The sequence below is a fragment of the Salmo salar genome, chromosome 14, assembly GCF_965601325.2.
Source record: "Salmo salar chromosome 14, fSalSal1, whole genome shotgun sequence".
Lineage (NCBI taxonomy): Eukaryota > Metazoa > Chordata > Actinopteri > Salmoniformes > Salmonidae > Salmo > Salmo salar.
The window spans coordinates 73,181,397-73,202,683 of NC_138304.1; the positions used below are offsets into that span (position 1 = coordinate 73,181,397).

A 21,287-nucleotide genomic window follows, 5' to 3' on the forward strand; every position below is an offset into this window, starting at 1 on the left:
ACTGGCAAATACTAAAGTGCCTATAAGAACATCCAATAGTCAAAGGTATATGAAATACAAATCGTATAGAGAGAAATAGTCCTATAATTCCTATAATAACTACAACCTAAAACTTCTTACCTGGGAATATTGAAGACTCATGTTAAAAGGAACCACCAGCTTTCATATGTTCTCATGTTCTGAGTAAGGAACTTAAACGTTAGCTTTTTTACATGGCACATATTGCACTTTTACTTTCTTCTCCAACACTTTGTTTTTGCATTATTTAAACCAAATTGAACATGTTTCATTATTTATTTGAGGCTAAATTGATTTTATTGATGGTTTATATTAAGTTAAAATAAGTGTTCATTCAGTATTGTTGTAATTGTCATTATTACAAATAAATAAATAAAAAAATCGGCCGATTAATTGGCATCGGCTTTTTTGGCCCTCCAATAATCGGTATAGGTATCGGCGTTGAAAAATCATAATCGGTCGACCTCTACATCTCATCCTTTTAAAGTGAACTATTTGGAGATTTCTTTTTTATGAAGGTGTATGTGTACCCAAATGTTGCATTTGTTAGTAAATGTTCATTCTGAAAGTATACACAATCTGCGCTAGTCCATGCTGGTCAGTTTACTTCTCCTCTGCACCTGTGAACGTGATTAATGTAATCTATTCTAAGTTGTTCTATTGCCATTGAATATTGCTCTCCAAAGAGATTCAGAAAAATCCCATTAGAGGGATGACCTGCTTCACTTCACTGAAGTCTAAAAGTAGAACTATTGAGTCGATGGAGAACAAGCTCAAATTTGAAGTGTATACCACATTTATAAGTTAGCACAGGCCCTTACACCAACCTGCCTTTCTTGTTCATCAGGAAGAGGAGATGTCCATGTTGGGGGAGATCACTCACCTGCAGACCCTCACTGACGACCTGAAGGCTCTGACCATGGATCCGCACAAGCTGCCCCCCACCAGCGAGCAGGTCAGTGATTTGGTCCGCACCCTCAGGACAGGGCTAATAGTCCTCTTTTTGCATGTTACGCTCGTGTTCTGGATAACTGTAAGTGTCTCTGTGTTACTGATTCACATGATTGGAGGTACAATGGTAAATACATCTATTTCCCTCTACAAATAGGGCTGCCAATTGCTTTTTTTTACAAGATGTTTGGTTTATAAATTGTCTTGTTGTGACGTTCTTCCTCCCAGGTCATTCTGGACCTGAAGGGATCTGAGAGCAGCTGGTCCTACCATACCCCTCCTTCCTCCCCCAGCACCACAGCATCCAGGAAGTCCAGCATGTGCAGGTTAGTGAGCATGCCCAGTAATCACCACTACACCAAAACCTCTCAGCTGGGAGTCGACTGGGAGTCGCTACTATCAGCCTAGCATCAGTCCTCCTCCGTCATCTTATGGATTGGAGCTGGAACTGCAGCTTTGGCATTATTGCCATAATTGGGATGTTTACAAATGTGAGGCCGCAGTGGCCTCTCCGAAATGAACGAGTTAACTGTCTCAATGATTTTCGAGGAGGCCTGTTGTGTGAGGCGCTAGGGCCAGAGAGACCATCCAATTTGTTTTCCAGGCAAGCTTGTTAGCAACCGCTGCTTGTGGCTGGCACTGTAACATATTCAAACTGTAGCTGTTTGCAATGTGCCTAGTAACTGTCTTTCAGTAGAAAAACACTGGCTCTCCTGGAAGGGTGGATACATTTTAGCTGGTTTGTAAACCCATAAAAAAAAACGGAAAGCCGTAAATATTGTTTTGAATCTATATTTATTTATCTATTTACTTAGTTAAGACAGTTGAGAACCAGTTACCAATATCCGTAGTAACCAAATGACTGTGTTCTCCCCTCATCTCTCGCAGTAGTCTGAACAGCGTCAACAGCAGCGACTCTCGCTCCAGCGGATCTCACTGCCACTCCCCCACCTCCCACTACCGCTACCGGAGCTCCGCCCTCCCTCAGCAAGGCCCCGCCCGCCTCTCCAGTGTCTCCTCCCATGACTCTGGCTTCATCTCCCAGGATGCCTACCAGTCCAAGTCTCCCTCGCCCATGCCCTCTGATACCAACCCACAGGTACTACAGAGAGACGAGCCTGAAAACAGGAACTTGTGGTGACAATAATTATGGCTCTGGTCATATTCAAATCAAATTGTATTTGTCTACAGGTGTAGAACGTACTGTGAAATGCTTACTTACAAGCCCTTAACCAACAATGCAGTTCAAGAAATAGAGTAAAGAAAATATTTACTCAATACATTTTTTTTTTAGGTAACACAATAAAATAACAATAACGAGGCTATATACAGGGGGTACCGAGTCAATGTGCGGGGGTACAGGTTAGTCGAGGTAATTTGTTCATGTAGGTAGGGGTAAAGTGACTATGCATAGATATTAAACAGCGAGTAGCAGCAGTGTAAAAACAAAGGGGGCGGGGTGTCAATGTAAATAGTCCAGGTGGCCATTTGATTAATTGTTCAGCAGTCTTATGGCTGTTAAGGAGCCTTTTGAACCTAGACTTGACACTCCGGTACCGCTTGTCGTGCGATAGCAGAGAGAACAGTCTATGACTTTGGTGACTAGTGTCTTTGACAATTTTTTGGGCCTTCCTCTGACACCGCCTAGAATATAGGTCCTGGATGTCAGGAAGCTTAACCGCAGTGATGTACTGGGTCGTACGCACTACCTTCTGTAGCGCCTTTCGGTCGGATGCCGAGCAGTTGCCATACCAGGTGGTGACGCAACCGGTCAGGATGCTCTCGATGGTGCAGCTGTAGAACATTTTGAGGATCTTTTCAGTCTCCTGAGGGGGAATAGGCGTTGTCGTGCTCTCTTCACGACTTTCTTGATGTTTTTGAACCATGATAGTTTGTTGGTGAGGTCGACACCAAGGAACTTGAAACTCTCGACTCGTTCCACTTCAGCCCCGTCGATGTGAATGGGGGTGTGTTCGGCCCTCCTTTTGGTGTTATGACTGCTTTATCTACACCCTTCAAACAGACATATTACAGAAACCCTAAACCCACTCTGAAGAAGTAACATATGAACTGAAACATATGCACACACACACACACACGGTAACAGAGACATTGTATTCCAACCGACACTTCACTCTCTCCACCTGGGCTTTGTTACTGGTCAGAGAGAATCATCCCAGGTTGCTAGGTAACGGGGATCATTAGAGACAGCAGTGGTGGTGTCGCTGTGGGAGACTGTGCAGATAGATCTCGATGAGTCATCCTCAGTCACACCCCCATTACATTACATTAGACCAGTAGAGCCACAGGAGTGAGCAGCTGGGAGCTAGCCCAACAGACACCTGGGTCTGATTGATTACACACACACGCACGCACGCACGCACACGCACGCACGCACACGCACACGCACGCACGCACGCACGCACGCACACACACACACACACACACACACACACACACACACACACACACACACACACCAAGTGTGTTTAGTCACTGTACATAGATCATGTAAAGGCCTTATGTACTGTATACCTGTATGATAACTACAGTGTTGCTTGAATACAAGGTAAGGCTTGTGTGGTCTCAGGTGGCTGGAGAAATGCCTGCTTTGTAGCTGCTCAACTCAAACAATGCCCTATGTAGTTCTAATTACCATTAAAATGCTGTGCTAATGTGGAAGGCTTTTAATCGCTGAAAAGTGCAGTTGTTTTAAGTGACAGTTTTAACAGTGGCCAAGTCGAATACTGTGGCTATTTGATTATAATGTAGGCCTACCAGAGTGGCCTACCATCAAAAACACTGGAGAAAATGCATCCTATAACATTTTAACATGGAAATGGCTGTTCTATCATTCAGCCTACAGTAGCAGCCAATGTGTGGTGTTCAATGTAGGCTTACATTTCATGAGACTTTTGAAAAAAAATCATGCAGGGCTTGACATTAACCTGTTTATCCATTTGTCCTTCAGACAAGGAGGTGACTGAAAATGTTGTTGTATTTGAAGCAAGAAACCACTTTACAAAACAATTCATTATTATTTCCATACCATTATTACAGAGAATCAGAGAAATTATGCTACCCTCTGCCTATTGGCTACTTAGTTTATTCAAGCCTATCTGTCACAGTTGTCGTAAGAACGGGACCAGGGTGCAGCGTATGTATAGTTCCACATCTTTATTCCAAAGTGAAACTTCAAGCAAAAACAAATAAATGAACAACTAAATGTGACTACGTGGTGCACAAACACAAAACAATATCCCACAAACAGAGGTGGGAAAAATAGCTACTTAAATATGATCCCCAATTAGAGACAATACTTACCAGCTGCCTCTAACCGGGAATCATAGAAAACACCAACCTAGAAAATATAAACTAGAACACAACATAGAAATATTAAACAAGACTACCCCCTAGTCACGCCCTGACCTACTACACCATAGAGAAGCAAGGGCTCTCTATGGTCAGGGCGTGACACTGTCTCAAAATACAACACTGCCCCTTTAAGACAAATAGAAGCTCTTTACCTGACTTGCTTTTCAAAGTTGTCAAGAAATGTACATGTTTGTGTGCTTGTAGGAAGCAATCACTCCCCTATTGCTGACTACAAATGATCTATAACTGGGCTAATAACTCACTAACTAGCAAAGGATATGAACAAAATGTGCACACGTGGCTACATGCAGCTCTCGCTTTGATCTCAAAACAAGTGCATCTACTCACGACCGCTCATGCTGTAAACACAGTCCAATTCAAAGTGAATGGCACAGATCCGTATACAGTGGAAGTCAGAAGTTTACATACACCTTAGACAAATACATTTAAACTCAGTTTTTCACAATTCTTGACATTTAATCCTAGTAATCCTAGTGTCTTAGGGCAGTTAGGATCACCACTTTATTTTAAGAATGTGAAATGTCAGAATAATAGTAGAGAGAATTATTTCTTTCAGCTTTTATTTCTTTCATCACATTCCCAGTGGGTCAGAAGTTTACATACACTCAATTAGTATTTGGTAGCATTGCCTTTAAATTGTTTAACTTGGGTCAAACGTTTTGGGTAGCCTTCCACAAGCTTCCCACAATAAATTGGGTGAATTTTGACCCATTCCTCCTGACAGAGCTGGTGTAACTGAGTCAGGTTTGTAGGCCTCCTTGCTCGCACACGCTTTTTCAGTTCTGCCCACAAATGTTCTATGGGATTGAGGTCAGGGCTTTGTGATGGCCACTTCAATACCTTGACTTTGTTGTCCTTAAGCCATTTTGCCACAACTTTGGAAGTATGCTTGGGGTCATTTTCCATTTAGAAGACACATTTGTGACCAAGCTTTAACTTCCTGACTGATGTCTTGAGATGTTCCTTCAATATATCCACATAATTTTCCTGCCTCATGATGCCATCTATTTTGTGAAGTGCACCAGTCCCTCCTGCAGCAAAGCACCCCCACAACATGATGCTGCCCCCCCGTGCTTCACGGTTAGGATGGTGTTCTTTGGCTTGCAAGCCTCCCCCTTTTTCCTCCAAACATAACGATGGTCATTATGGCCAAACCGTTCTATTTTTGTTTCATCAGACCAGAAGACATTTCTCCAAAAAGTACAATCTTTGTCCCCCATGTGCAGTTGCAAACCGTAGTCTGGCTTTTTTATGGCGGTTTTGGAGCAGTGGCTTCTTCCTTGCTGAGCGGCCTTTCAGGTTATGTTGATATAGGACTTGTTTTACTGTGGAAATAGATACTTTTGTACCTGTTTCCTCCAGCATCTTCACAAGGTCCTTTGCTGTTGCTCTGGGATTTGATTTGCACTTTTCGCACCCAAGTACGTTCATCTCTAGGAGACAGAACACGTCTCCTTCCTGAGCGGTATGACAGCTGCGTGGTCCCATGGTGTTTATACTTGCGTACTATTGTTTGTACAGCTGAACGTGGTACCTTCAGATGTTTGGAAATTGCTCCCAAGGATGAACCAGACTTGTGGTCTACAATTTTTTTTCTGAGGTCTTGGCTGATTTCTTTTGATTTTCCCAAGATGTCAAGCAAAGAGGCACTGAGTTTGAAGGTAGGCCTTGAAATACATCCACAGATATACCTCCAATTGGCTCAAATTATGTCAATTAGCCTATCAGAAGCTTCTAAAGCCATTACATAATTTTCTGGAATTTTCCAAGCTGTTTAAAGGCACAGTCAACTTAGTGTATGTAAACTTCTGACCCACTGGAATTGTGATACAGTGAATTATAAGTGAAATAATCTCTGTAAACAGTTGTTGGAAAAATGACTTGTGTCATGCACAAAGTAGATGTCCTAACCGACTTGCCAAAACTATAGTTTGTTAACAAGAAATTTGTGGAGTGGTTGAAAAACTGGTGTTAATGACTCCAACCTAAGTGTATGTTAACTTCCAACTTCAACTGTATGGCAATGGTCTATTTGCATATAGGTCTACTGCAGCTCTGATTGGTTATCAAATCAAATGTATTTATATAGCCCTTCTTACATCAGCTGGTATATCAAAGTGCTGTACAGAAACCCAGCCTAAAACCCCAAACAGCAAGCAATGCAGGTGTAGAAGCACGGTGGCTAGGAAAAACTCCCTAGAAAGGCCAAAACCTAGGAAGAAACCTAGAGAGGAACTATGCCTCACCGCGCTGTGTAGAGCACGGCCTGAGTGGTGCGTGTCAATTCAATAGAATCCTACTCCGATGTGTTCTGCCTACAACAACATCTCTTGAATAGTTCGTTTTGCATACTAAGTCTTGCATAGTTCATTTTGTTTTGGTATGTTATATTGAAAGTGGCTAATAAAGGGAAACGTTGATACTGTTCACTAACAGGGTAAAACTTAAGTGAAGTTCAGTCACGTGCTTCTCTCCATGGGCGGAGATTTCTTCTGTGCAGCAGTCCTGGGCAAGCTGCACGGCAGTCTCGGTGCTACTGTGCTCAGCTTGGAGGGAACATTGCTAAGCACCTATGACTATGCAATGGACTTTATTAATAATAGTAATCTCTGCATCTGCATACTGTTAGCTGTTTAGTGTGTAACATGTCACGCTTATATGCATAACTTTCATGGTTTGCTGTAGTGCTTATAGTTTTTATATGATACAGTATAATATGTTTTCCTTCTTATCGAGGTTGCAAATCCATAATGTTTTTCTTCTGTTCTTTTTTTCTCTGTCCTTCCGTCTGTGCATCTTGTCTTTTTTACGCGTCTCTTCGTGGCTGCTCTGTTTTGAACTGCTTCTTTATATATTTGTGTGTGTGTTTGTGTGTGTGTGTGTGTGTCCCTCTCTGTCCTGCTGCACGGCTTTGCTGTAGACCTCTGGCTCTTCATCCTCGGCCGTCTCTGAAACTTGCCAGCCTGTCAGTGAGGGCAGCTGCTCCTCCTCCTCCTCCTCCTCACCTGCCTCCTCTAAGGAGACCTGCTCCAGCACTAGGGTGGAACAGGTGAACACACACACGCTTAGACACTCAGACACGTACATACTCCCCAAAACATGAGCAGTATTATTAGATACACTGTTTTGCTGGTTGATCAAACCTCCCTCACTCCTGTCACATAGACAACAGGGTCATGTTCAGTCGGCCTTAAATACGGGAGCATTCTTATTGGATAAGTTCAGGTAGTAGCCTACCTTCTCCGTTTCACTTTGGTTCAAAATGTGCCTACTGAACATGACACAGGTGCCTGCTACCATGATTTGATATTATAATTAGATTCCATCTGATTTCAGTCGTATGCATTATTTTCACCTTATTGTTTCATTCCCAGCAGCCGCCCTTTTGAATTATCATTTCTCATTGTTGTGTCACTTTGTCCTCCACTCACATTCAGCTGTCAAACGTGCACGATCATCAACATCACGGGCCCTCCACCGCCCTCTATCTGTCAGGCGGGGGCATGCAGGAGGTCTACCCCGACCTCCCTCCATCCTCCCCCTCCACCCCCCTCGCCTCATCCTCCTACTCTCCCACCTCCCCCGTGTGGGCATGGTCGAGACCAGGTTCTGCCCTCCTGGTGGACTACCCCCCCTATTGCGCCCTGGGGCCGGGCATGATCCCCTCCTCCAAGGTCCCCACCTGGAAGGTGCGTCCATTCTGTCATCAACTGCCTCCTCCTCTTCCTCCTTCTTTTTCTCCTCTTCCAGTCTCCCCTGTGGGTGATCAGACACTGATACACTTTTCAAATCACAGGGAGATTGCAAACACTGGTTACATTATGCTAGTATTTATATGTGGAGTCAGTCATACAGCATAAAGTCATATGTCATTCATAAAGGCATGAATGCTATACAATCAGTTTGTCCTTTTTCTTTAGTTTCCTTCTTAATGAACACAACAGAGCAGAGCTATTCTTTGTAGGCTTTGCTCAAGAGCTTTGTCTCTCTGTGTTGTGCAGGACTGGGCCAAGCCGGGGCCCTATGACCAGCCCATGGTGAACACCCTGAGGAGGACCAAGGAGAAGAGGGAGACTCCAAATCCCAGCAGCCCCCAGGCCACCACACCAGGGGACGAGCCCCAGAGAGCCAAGGGAACCAATGCAGTCACAACAGCCAAGGTAAAATATACAAAGATATAGCTACACCCATAATTTCAGAAACATGTGGATACCGATATCAATACCCCAAATGTAGAGGTATACAGTATATAAATCTGTGTTCTATGACCATGTTTCATTAGAATGCCATGTATGTGTTTATATTGTACGACAGACCTGGGCCCTATACATGTCAAATATTTACTGTATACTATAGGAAAAACTCAATCAAGCACAGCTTAAGTTAAAAAAATATATTTACATAGTATTCATGTAGTATTTAACCCAGGTCTATTGTACTGTTAAATGCAGTTGTCTGTATGGTGTGAAATATGCTTTTAGTATATACAGTGCATTCATAAAGTTTTCAGACCCCTTGACTTTTTCCACATTTTGTTGCGTTACAGCCTTATTCTAAAATGGATTATATCGTTTTTTTCCCTCATCAATCTACACACAATACTACATAATGACAAAGCAAAAACAGGATTTTAGACATTTTTGCAAATGTATTAAAAATAAAACACGGATATATCACATTTACATAAGTATTCAGACCCTTTACTCAGTACTTTGTTGAAGCACATTTGGCAGCGATTACAGACTTGAGTCTTCTTGGGTATGAAGCTACAAGCTTGGCACACCTGTATTTGGGGAGTTGCTCCTATTCTTCTCTACAAATCTTCTCAAGCTCTGTCAGGTTGGATGGGGAGCCTCGCTGCGCAGCTATTTTCAGGTCTCTCCAGAGATGTTTGATTGGGTTCAAGTCCGGGCTCTGGCTGGGCCACTCAAGGACATTCAGAGACTTGTCCCGAAGCCACACATGCATTGTCTTGGCTGTGTGCTTAGTGTCATTGTCCTGTTGGAAGGTGAACCTTCGCCCCCAGTCTGAGGTCTTTAGCGTTCTGGAGCAGGTTTTTATCAAGGATTTCTCTGTACTTTTCTCCGTTCATCTTTCCCTGAATCCTGACTAGTCTCCCAGTCCCTCCCGCTGTAAAACATCCCCACAGCATGATTCTGCCACCACCATGCTTCACCGTAGGGATGGTGCCAGGTTTCCTCCAGACGTGATGCTTGGCATTCAGGCCAAAGAGTTCGATCTTTGTTCCATCAGACCAGAGAATCTTGTTTCTCATGGTCTGAGTATATTTAGGTGCCTTTTGGCAAACTCCAAGCGGGTTGTCATGTGCTTTTTACTGAGGAGTGGCTTATGTCTGGTCACTCTACCATGAAGGCCTGATTGGTGGAGTGCTGCAGTGATGGTTGTCCTTCTGGAAGGTTCTCCCATCTCCATAGAGGAACTCTGGAGCTCTGTCAGAGTGACCATCGGGTTCTTGGTCACCTCCCTGACCAAGGCCCTTTCCCCCGATTGCTCAGTTTGGCCGGGCGGCCAGCTCTAGGAAGAGCCTTGGTGGCTCTAATAAGGCTGTAACGTAACAAAATGTGGAAAAGTCAAGGGCTCTGAATACTTTCCGAATGCTCTGTATATTGCTGTATGCTTGCTGTTATATGAATTTATATAGGGTCTGATTCTGACATGAGATAAGTAGATTTAACATGGACTTAAGTCAATAAAACATGGACTTACTGTACATTTTTTTTAATTTATTTTTTACTTAAGTCTATGTTATCTCCTGCAAAATACCATTGTCTACATATGTGAAAATGGCATATTTCTAAGTTTGAAGTTAAAAACTTCTACCCGATGACATCATTAAAGGTTAGACCATTTGACAGTGATTTTCAAACAGTATGAGATTTGCGTTGACGTGGGATCAAGAAAATACCATCCCTCTGGCTAGAAAATGATAGAGAATATTTTTTTTTTAGTACCTTTCATCTTATCTTTTTAACCACAGATCATGGAAACACTCTGTTTTCAGACATGTGTGTTGGAGATTATGAACATGAGGTTGAAAAGTGGCGGAATTGTCCTTTAAGGCAACTTATCTCAAGTCTGAATAGGGCCCATATTGCATAGGTATGTATAAGCTATATGTCTTAATGTATGTGTCAGCAGGAGGAGGCGGAGGCCCATGAGGAACTGGCCCTGGCTCTGGCCCGCGGGTTGCAGCTGGATATCCAGCACTCCAGCAGGGACTCCCTGCAGTGCTCCAGTGGCTACAGCACCCAGAACACCACACCCTGCTGCTCTGAGGACACCATACCCTCACAAGGTACTGTAGTGTGTATGTGTGTGTCTCCCACCTCATGTTAGGGGTAATCAACATCAGTTCTTAATATATACAGTATAAAGTCAATGTATGGGATATTTGATAGGGATCCACTCACTTTGAATTATAGTGAGCAATAGTAGGTAATAGTCATGTTTTGAATTCAGGATCTGAACCTCTTGTCTAATGGCATTTTGTTATCAGCATCTATACGGATGAAAAATGTGTATTTGAAGTGTACTGCATGTTAAAATTGTAAGTGACAATGATCCTCATCCACATATCATCTCGTCCCACCAGTGTCCGACTACGACTACTTCTCCGTGGGTGGTGACCAGGAGACGGACCAGCCCGACTTCAACAAGTCCTCCACCATCCCCCGCAACAGTGACATCAGCCAGTCCTACCGCCGCATGTTCCAGGCCAAGCGGCCAGCCTCCACAGCGGGCATCCCCCCCACAGCCCCCTCCCCCGGCAGTATTGTCACCCCCGGGGTGGCCACCATCCGCCGCACGCCCTCCTCCAAGCCCAACCTGCGGCGATCCTCCGGAGGCCTGGGTCTGGGCCCCATCCCCATCAAGCCCCCCATGATCCCTGTCAAGACGCCCACTGTTCCCGAGCACCCCGGGTTGTTCTTCAGAGGAGAGAGCGAGGGAGGGGGACCGCTGAGCCCACTCTCTTCAGCGGGGGACAACGGCTTGGTGTCTCCCAAGGCACCCTGGGATGCTCAGGCCTCCTCCGATCCACCCACTCCCCCACCTCAGCCTGGTAGTAGGCTGTCAGAGTGGGACCGTGAGGCCCTGCCGGAGGTTCAGGAGGAGGAGCCTGGCTGCGGTGAGGGGGAAGATGTGCTCTTGGCCATACGGCGAGGGGTCAAGCTGAAGAAGACGACGTCCAACGACCGGTCGGCTCCGCGAATAGTGTGAGAGGCTTAGAGTGCGAGGTTGGGCTTCCCCTCAATGTAGCAGATTCAATCAGCTACATACAGTAACTCAGTGTCTTCGCCCTATAGGTTTAAGAAAAGGGTGGGAGTCTAGATGCGTGAAAATATGCACGAAAGGAGGGGAGGAGGGAACGGACTGACAACTGCTTTGACTATTATCAGATCTTTTATTTGTATGTACATATTTATATTTTGATGCGTTTGTATGTTTTGCGTTCGATGCTCCTCTTCGTACTTTCTCCTTTTGCCCGTACATTGTCATGAAAGGTGCCAAAAGGCTTCGAGCTGAATTAACTTAAATGACTTTATTTTACTGAATAGGATTAATAATTTTTGTGAAAACACATAGAAGGTATAGCAACAACAACAAACATTCATGGAGATAGAAATACATACAAGGTAAGATTGTGTGCAGAAAAGGAGTACATAAGAAAATAACCACAATGGAAATCGGTATTTTACTTTTCTGTAATAGATCAAATATTTGCTATTTTCTTTTACCAATGAAAAATGTAGAAATGGGCATGTTCTACTGCAATTAATTGCACCCCAATAAATTAGACTCCAAAAGAATGAGAACAAATATGTTTAAATACATCCCACTATCAATAGGAAGCTTCTTAGTCAACAAAGGACACAAGGACCTGCAATCCTTAACAATCTACTCAGTGGTTATCAACGGGTGTGACATAATTTGTCAATAGTAATATGTTGCACAGGTTTCTACCTTGAATGCAACTCTGGTGTCAGTGGAAGCACTCATTGATTGGTGGCTATAGAATAGAAATCTTTTTTAATTTCATGTTTTTCTCTATAATTAGAGAAGAAAGTTCCCATTATGCTGAGATTTATCATTTATTTCAATACAAGTGATGCTGTGCTAAATGTCATACAGAGGATTCATACGCAAATGTAAATGGAAAACGTAAAAAGTGCTCGTCCTGCTGTGAAAATACTAGTACTCTGTGAAAGCTATTCTAGTGGTGATCACTGGTAACTACAACTCATTCGAACACGGTAAACTAATAGTATTAGTAAATGTTTAAAAAAAAGAGTTGGAAAGGTTACAAAGTCGAGTTTGTGTTAGCTTGTGTTCAGCACCGTCAGCTGAAGGAAGTCAGAATTCACTATTGCGACTACCTAAAGTATTTCACAAGATGACATGGCCTAATATGTATAGACACCCAAAATGTTCTTTTTCCACTATTTCTCACGAACGCCATACTTTAGTTAGTGGTGTGTAAGTTGTAGCGCAGGGGTACTGTCAAACATAATTTCAAGACAACCCATTAAACTAAATAGAGTAATGCATGTTATTTTACATTTTTTACTCATAAGTGTCAAAGCTCGTTTTTATACTGAACCTATTTATCCCAACACATTTCCCCCATTTAAGAGCAGTTGTACTTTCTGCATAACGACTGAAGTCTGATTATTTTTCCATTCAAGACAGGGGAAACTAAAGATAGGTAACAGGGGAAACTAAAGTGTGGCCGATGCAACAATATGCACATGACGCTAAAAATCCTGTATAGCTCCTGACTCAATTATTCTATACAATGGTCTGATAGTCCATGTAAAACTTAGCTGTAATATACTGTAGTTCCCCCGTTGATGTAGCGATACGTTGCCAAATCTTATGTATGCTAAATGGTTAGAAGTAATAAGTTTGTTTTTGGTCATGGTAAAAGACTCACTCCTTGTAAATACAAGGTTTTGTCCCAATGGGCTGCAACAGTTTCCTTTCCTTCATGGCCAGATGCAAGAGGTCTTAGCCTACTCATATATGACAGGTAAAAGTAATATGATGTAAACTGTTCATCTTGAAGTTCATTGACGAGGGAAAAGAGGCAATGAAAGGAGCATTGGGACACAGATTGGCATACACTTTAGTACTCTAGCCTTGCAAGTCTGTTGATGACCTAGAGACATGTTTGGACAGAGTTCACCTCTTTCTGTACCACTGGCGTTCTAAGATAATTGTTCAGTTCCTGAATTCTGTCTCCCATTTTCTATGTAACAGTTGTTTCAGCTAAAAATAAAGATGTAGCAGAGTGTAAGTCTGTTGAAAAAGGTTCTAAAAGTGTATCTTTGATTTTCTGCTTTCTAAATGTCTTCTTTGGTGTAGTACGATTTCCTGACAATGAATGGAGATCATAAAATCAGTATCACTTGCTCAAGACACTCATCAGGCTCCCGTGTAGCTCAGTTGGTAGAGCATGGTGTTTGCAACGCCAGGGTTGTGGGTTCGATTCCCACGGGGGACCAGTACGGAGAAAAATGTATGCATTCACTACTGTAAGTCACTCTGGATAACAGCGTCTGCTAAATGACTCAAATGTAAATGTAACACCACAATGCATATCAAGAGACATTAAGCATTTCCCAATAATTATACAAATTTATTTAAACAGATGTCCTTGTACAGGAAAATAACAACTACAGTACATTTGAAAGTCACCCGCTTTTACAACTAAATACTTACTGTCAATTCAGGCAGGGTGGAATACCTTCTGACAAAGCATACTGCAACCTCTTCCAAAACTACTCCATTATATCAATATCTTTACAGAGGGACAGTAATTCACAAGGAGGTGAATCTGCATGCTGTTGTGTGGTAGAAGGTACTGTGGTGAGCTGCCATGTGCTGTTATGGCGTTATCACCAGGTAGTATCATCCGGGGGCTCTTAGACGGGGCCCTCCCTGGGGCGGGTGACGTACTGCCACCACAGAGGGGCAGGTCGCGGTCCTTGCGGGCTTGGGGTAGGGCCTCCGACTTGGGCCCAATGGCAAGGGTCACTCCCTGCAGCTCCTGGACCTGAATCGAGATGACACCACCAACAGTGCAAATTTCAACAATTCATGTAGATTGATTAATAAGGCAGTCTGATGTGAGTATACTCAATTGATTCATTGGGTTATTTAATTAACATGAACATTGTTAATCTGTCATATTTCTAATCCAACAGGAAGGAAGTAATTGAAGAACTTCAAAAGAAAATATGCCAAGAGCCTGATTATGCCTTGAAAGAACATTGCATAAAATCAAACGTTCCCAGACTTCCCACTCAGGCCCTTTTTGGAGGATGTAGGTTATTGGTGAGTGTACTTGTCAGCAAATACAAAGATATATGAATGCACTAAGTCGCACTGCATAAGAGCTTCTGCTTAATGACTAAAATGTAAATGTTTAAAAAAAAAAAAGTGATCAAACCATGCATTCTTTAACTTTGATGCTTTGTTTAGCACAGAACATTTTACTTTCACAAGAACATATGAGAATGGACAGAATTCCATTTATGGAAAAGGGACTGTAGCCTACCTCTCTGTCCCAGCTCTATTCTCAGGTTCTTCCACTGCTCCCTCTTGGCAAAGTAGGATACATGGCCGACTCTGAGGGATGCCAGTGATCTAGACAACTCAGGGACTTGCAAAAACAATACAAAAAAATCAGAAACAGACAATGCATGGCTTCACTATTGTAGCATTTGAGGGTCAACAGCAAAGAGGATTGAATCAGCAGCCCAGTAATTAGAGCAAGCACACTACCTCCTGTGCCATAAGGTCCAGACCTTTGGCAGAAATCATAGTATGGATGGTACTATACTAGGCACTTGTGAAGATATTACCTTTAAAAAAAATAAAAGTATTATAAGCAAAGATCGTACAGTATGAAGATCACAAAGACACTACTTCTCCAATAGAAATCGCAGTTCACGCTTGTAGGCAATGTCATGGGGACGTTGGCTATCAAACTCATGCAGAAACATCCTCGGGCGAAAATTAAAATGTGCGTCACTTTCCCGAGGTTGGTGCAAAAACATTCTGGGGTATATTTGAGAATCAGTTGTATGTATCCGCAACGCACAATAGACATCCTAATTTAGTTAGGATGTCTAATTTAGCTACCTTGTACATTTAATATCTTTCATAGGAAGTTCCTCCTGGAAAGTCAGGGAACAGGTAAGGCTGCGGGTGTTGGTTAGACCAGATTTCATCCTCTCCTGCATCATAGCGGCTTTGACCATGTCCTTCTCATCCATGGCCTTGTCGAAGCGTGCCCTTCACATGCACGCGTAGAAGCGGTATTTATCTCTGTAAACCAGATAAGTAGGGGTAGTACCAACAATAACAGGCTACTACACTCAGTTGTGTATACTAACGTTAGACACACGATCAGAGTAACGTTACAGAGCACCAATTTGAACAGATAGTTAACTAGTTGGCTAACTAGCTAATTTTGTTTGTCCAGCAGCTGGATAGCATGTGAGCGAGTGTAACATTAATCCCACGGGAAAACAGGGTGACCTACCTAGTTAGCTATTGTATTTAGGTTCTAGTTGGTTCCATGCAGTCGATAAGAGCATTGAACACCATCCCAACGACAACAACTTTGGCTTACCTAAAAATACACCATGATTCAAGGTGCCTCAAGACTTTTTGATTGTGAGTAAGGTTAGCAGTAGCCATTTTTTTCTGTCACTACTTTTTAAACTGCCATTTTTTAATGTCACTACTTTTTAAACTGTCTTTGCTGTCACCTTCGGCGGCGAGGATTGTGGGACATTGGATGTCTTCGATTTGGCATTACGTTTTACAATGAAGTTGCGCACAAAAAAATGGGAAAGATAGCATCTACTTCAGCCGCGGGCCAATTTGATGGCAAGAAGCACAAAACCGCGGGCCGGAACATGATTAAAAATAAGATGTCAAATTGACGGCAAGAAGTACAAAACGTACATTTGTATACGACCATGTCCCTATTATGCGTGGTAATAATTGGGAACAGATTTTCTCAATTAAAATCACTTGGAGCTGATTTCCTGGTGTTTGTACAGTCTTACCAAAAAAATACATTTTTTTTTTCAGAAAAGTTTGTGGGCCAAATAAAATTGGGGAGCCCTGGCATACAGTATGTTATTGTGATGACTCTAACTAGATATATTCATTCATTCATGCTAATCTGAGCATTACCAGCTGCATTGATTTGATTAACCCTGTGATAACTGAATGTATGGTTGTTGTTCAGGATGATATCAGATTTGTTTTATATCAATCCCTTCTTTACCTTTCTGTTCCAGACAAGTGCTTGAGGTCATGGCTGCTGCAAGGAATGAGGATTCTGTGGAGAGGGCAAACACCATTTACAACAACACTATTAAAGTGTTCTTACTGGAAGCTGATTACAATTCCTGAAATACATTTTCCTTGACCTCATTTGAAAATGCCATTTTCCCCTAGGGAAGAGCATTTCATGCTACTCTTCAAAAGTAGTTTATGTTTACACCATCTTCCAACAGGTTCCAACTGCTCATAATAGCACTTGCTGGTGTCAATCAGTGAAGTCCTAGATTTACATTTACATTTAAGTCATTTAGCAGACGCTCTTATCCAGAGCGACTTACAAAATGGTGCATTCACCTTATGATATCCAGTGGAACAACCACTTTACAATAGTGCATCTAAATCTTTTAAGGGGGGGGGGGGGGGGGGGGGGGGGTAGAAGGATTACTTTATCCTATCCTAGGTATTCCTTAAAGAGGTGGGGTTTCAGGTGTCTCCGGAAGGTGGTGATTGACTCCGCTGTCCTGGCGTCGTGAGGGAGCTTGTTCCACCATTGGGGTGCCAGAGCAGCGAACAGTTTTGACTGGGCTCAGAGGTAGGGGGGCCAGCAGGCCAGTGGTGGATGAACGCAGTGCCCTTGTTTGGGTGTAGGGCCTGATCAGAGCCTGAAGGTATGGAGGTGCCGTTCCCTTCACAGCTCCGTAGGCAATCACCATGGTCTTGTAGCGGATGCGAGCTTCAACTGGAAGCCAGTGGAGAGAGCGGAGGAGCGGGGTGACGTGAGAGAACTTGGGAAGGTTGAACACCAGACGGGCTGCGGCGTTCTGGATGAGTTGTAGGGGTTTAATGGCACAGGCAGGGAGCCCAGCCAACAGCGAGTTGCAGTAATCCAGACGGGAGATGACAAGTGCCTGGATTAGGACCTGCGCCGCTTCCTGTGTTAGGCAGGGTCGTACTCTGCGAATGTTGTAGAGCATGAACCTACAGGATCGGGTCACCGCCTTGATGTTAGTGGAGAACGACAGGGTGTTGTCCAGGATCACGCCAAGGTTCTTAGCACTCTGGGAGGAGGACACAAGGGAGTTGTCAACCGTGATGGCGAGATCATGGAACGGGCAGTCCTTCCCCGGGAGGAAGAGCAGCTCCGTCTTGCCGAGGTTCAGCTTGAGCTGGTGATCCGTCATCCACACTGATATGTCTGACAGACATGCAGAGATGCGATTCGCCGCCTGGTTATCAGAAGGGGGAAAGGAGAAGATTAATTGTGTGTCGTCTGTCTTTTTTTTTAGATAAATGCTTTATCCCCAACTTTGCATGGAGAATTAAGTTAGCATGGCATAAGAAAGTTCCTTCAATTGGAGTCAAACCAAAAATATGATACTCATAATTAAATACACTTTTTTTCCACAATGAATTTAAGTCATCCCTCAAATCAATATGGGGGGAATTCCGAGCCAGGTTAAGCGGTTGTAAATTAAATGTAATTCCCTTTTTATGCACTTTTCTCTATATGCGTATTCTGAGAATAGCATGCTATTCACCCGCTAGTCGTTTGGGGTGGAGATCGAATAAATTAAGGTGTGGCGGAGGTGTGTCTACAGATACGGCATATTCTAACCTTGACTTAATTCCCTAATAATTCCACCACCTTTATACGCGAGGAAACCATGAATAAGGTCTAGTGAACCTACCGGTTCCAAGTGGAAAAAGCATCTATACTGATCAAAAATATAAACAAAACATGTAAAGTGTTGGTCCCATGTTTCATGATTTTAAATAAAAGTTCCCAGAAATGTTCAATTAGCACAAAAAAACATATTCCTCCCAAATGTTGTGCACAAATTTGTTTACATCCCTGTTTGTGAGCATTTCTCATTTTCCCAGATAATCCATCCACCTGACAGATATGGCATATGCTTAAACACCATGATCATTACACAGGTGCACCTTGTGCTGGAGATAATAAAAGAACACTCTAAAATGTGCAGTTTTGTCACACAACACAATGCCACAGATGTCTTAAGTTTTGAGGAAGCATGCAATTGGCATGCTTACTGCAGGAATGTCCACCGGAGCTGTTGCCAGAGAATGTAATGTTAATTTCTCTACCATAAGCTGCCTCTAATGTTGTTTTAGAGAATTTGGCAGTACATCCAACCGGCCTCACAACCACGTGTAACCACGCCAACCCCGAACCTCCACATCTGGCTTCTTCACCTGCGCGATAGTCTGAGACCAGCCACTTGGACAGCTGATGAAACTGAGGAGTATTTCTGTGTGTAATAAAGCCCTTTTGTGGGGAAAAATTCATTCAGATTTGCTGGGCTTGGCTCCCCAGTGGGTGGCCTGGCTCCCAAATGGGTGGGCCTATATCCTTGTGCCCCTGCCCAGTCATGTGAAATCCATAGATTAGGGTCTAATTAATTTATTTCAGTTGAGTGATTTCCTTACAGTATGAACTGTAATTCCTACAGTATGAACTGTAATTCAGTAACATCGTTGAAATTGTTGCATTTACATTTTTGTTCAGAATACTTTTTCCAAGAGAAATAACATCATTCTTCATGCACTGTAATTTACAACTTGATAATAAATTAGTCATCCGTTTGGGTAAGTGAATTGTAAATATAAATTACACTTGTTTAAGATCAATTTGACCTTATAATTGCTGGACACGAATGTGAAACAGTCACATGGCAGCAAACTGACGCATATCAACTTTCCCACAGTAAAGTTTATGAAATGCTGTGCCATTATGCAGAATTTAAATTGTACGGCCTTTTAAAACTTGCAGGGATGGGTACTCTCGAATGTCTTAATTACAGTATAGGCTACCCCGACTTTCTCGGTTTACTATTTCTATTATGTTAAATATTAGCTGCTATCAGTATTGACCATCAGTAGGCCTAATAACCACACACATTCAACTGCCAATTTACTGTTAGTTCCTTTCTGTTGGTAAAGTTTACACTATCATCACATTTAATTACATTGTTTCATTTACTTTAATTTGCTTCCTCTGTAAACGCTGTCATGGCTGTGTGGTTGTTGCTGAGGATCATTAGTAAAAGTTGATAATATAAAAAAAGACAGGCTAATTAAATCGCTATGGAGCGAAGACCAAGCTGCAACAGTTTCAACCCGACGCATGGCGCAATACTTGGCTGTGTTATCACACAGTTCCATGGTTAGTGCAGGCAATAGACACGGGTATAGCCTACTATTGTACACTATTCTCTCTATTATAATTCTATGTACACTAACCTTCCAACATAACCATGGGTTGAAGAACTGAATGTGGCCATTTTTAGAATGAATCAAACTACTGTTTTCTTTATTTTCGCAACAGGCCCTCCAAACCTGTTTTTTATGATTCATAAATACTTTCCTAAACCTAAATAATCTACAAGATGAGTATTTTTAAATCTGATGAAACAGAGACGAACATGCATATAGATGGATGGCTTTCTTTCATTGATCCCTATAATATGAACCCAGTTCTCTCAATATATTCTAGTGAGCCTGTCGACAACATTTTTACTAAAAGGTACAATGTATTTAAAGGGATGGCTTAAGATAAATGTGCTATTGAATGAAAATTCCACGAGAAAATCTGTTGGCCAGCAAGTGGGAGGGTTTTCAGTGGTTGAATGAAATTGATCAGAGCACGCAAGGTAGACACACCTGCAAAGCACATTATGTGACTGGATAAGGTCGTCTGAATACCAAATACTGAGAGGTGCGTAGGAAAGGCGTACATTTCCTAAGTCTGAATCGGCCCCTATATAAATCAACATGCTAGGTGTCATTTGACTGATCTGTGTGTGTTTAGATTGAGCAAGAACCCCCTCATGTATTTAATTATGTTCCAGGGAGAGTTGGAAGTGAACCATCATCGATTGCAAAAACATACATTAAAATGTTATTAGTGATTTACTGAAAGCTGCTGAAAGGCAGATATTCAACAGCTGTAATACCTCATTCAAAACATCTGGGAACTTGGAAATCTCCAACTTGTGGTTCAAATTGTTTTAACTAGGCAAGTAAGTTAAGAAGACATTCTTATTTACAATGACGGCCTAGGAACAGTGGCTTAACTGCCTTGTTCTGGAACAGAACGACAGATCTTTCTAGATCTCCAACGTTCAGACCTGAATATCACTGACGTTATGATTTGACCTCGTTTTTCCCCGAGTTCCCTGTTGTCGTGAAAGTGCCATACGGCACGTCGACAACGTCACAGGCCACACCTTTTCACGTCCGAGGCAAAGATGTTTTATAACTAACTCAAGATAGGCCACGGCCTATCGTTTGAAATGGGAGAAATGAATCCTAGTGGGAAGAACAAGCAATGAGGTGGGCAGAGCCAAGCACGAGCTAGCGAAAGCCTATTGCCGCGTTTTGACTTATTTGCATATTTCCTTTAGGGAACGCCTACTCTGAAGTTCGCGTGTGCAATAACTCAATTCGCCGTTTGCACCCCTTCTAAAAAACGCAACTTTTAGAAACTTTGCCAAAGGGTAAAATCTACAACACTTAGTCCACTCTGTTCTTAACATAGTATAGTTTTGAAAACAGAAAACTGTATTGAGATCAAATGT

The 21,287-nt window shown here is 42.7% G+C and overlaps 1 protein-coding gene and 1 pseudogene across 8 annotated transcripts in view; one reads left to right on the top strand and one right to left on the bottom strand.

Moving 5' to 3' along the window:
* The window catches only part of LOC106569924 (protein MTSS 1), a 56,097-nt gene extending 42,401 nt beyond the window's left edge, over nucleotides 1–13,696 (top strand). Inside the window, exons 8-15 of one of the 7 annotated variants that reach the window (XM_014141663.3) lie at nucleotides 866–973; nucleotides 1,198–1,295; nucleotides 1,858–2,068; nucleotides 7,286–7,414; nucleotides 7,803–8,054; nucleotides 8,367–8,525; nucleotides 10,522–10,681; nucleotides 10,979–13,696. In XM_014141663.3, the coding sequence (XP_013997138.1) occupies nucleotides 866–973; nucleotides 1,198–1,295; nucleotides 1,858–2,068; nucleotides 7,286–7,414; nucleotides 7,803–8,054; nucleotides 8,367–8,525; nucleotides 10,522–10,681; nucleotides 10,979–11,604 (1,743 nt within the window). In that variant the 3' untranslated portion in view covers nucleotides 11,605–13,696. The remainder of the gene's footprint in view (nucleotides 1–865; nucleotides 974–1,197; nucleotides 1,296–1,857; nucleotides 2,069–7,285; nucleotides 7,415–7,802; nucleotides 8,055–8,366; nucleotides 8,526–10,521; nucleotides 10,682–10,978) is intronic. The other 6 variants (XM_014141664.3, XM_014141665.3, XM_014141666.3 and 3 more) reach the window with 6 other exon arrangements.
* A 318-nt stretch (nucleotides 13,697–14,014) lies between these two features.
* On the bottom strand, nucleotides 14,015–16,369 carry LOC123726634 (NADH dehydrogenase [ubiquinone] 1 beta subcomplex subunit 9-like; annotated as a pseudogene). Its single transcript, XR_014380275.1, has 4 exons — nucleotides 16,025–16,369; nucleotides 15,529–15,717; nucleotides 14,945–15,049; nucleotides 14,015–14,440 (listed from the first exon to the last, which is right to left on the bottom strand). The product of XR_014380275.1 is annotated as an NADH dehydrogenase [ubiquinone] 1 beta subcomplex subunit 9-like (transcript).
* Nucleotides 16,370–21,287: the final 4,918 nt, after the last annotated feature.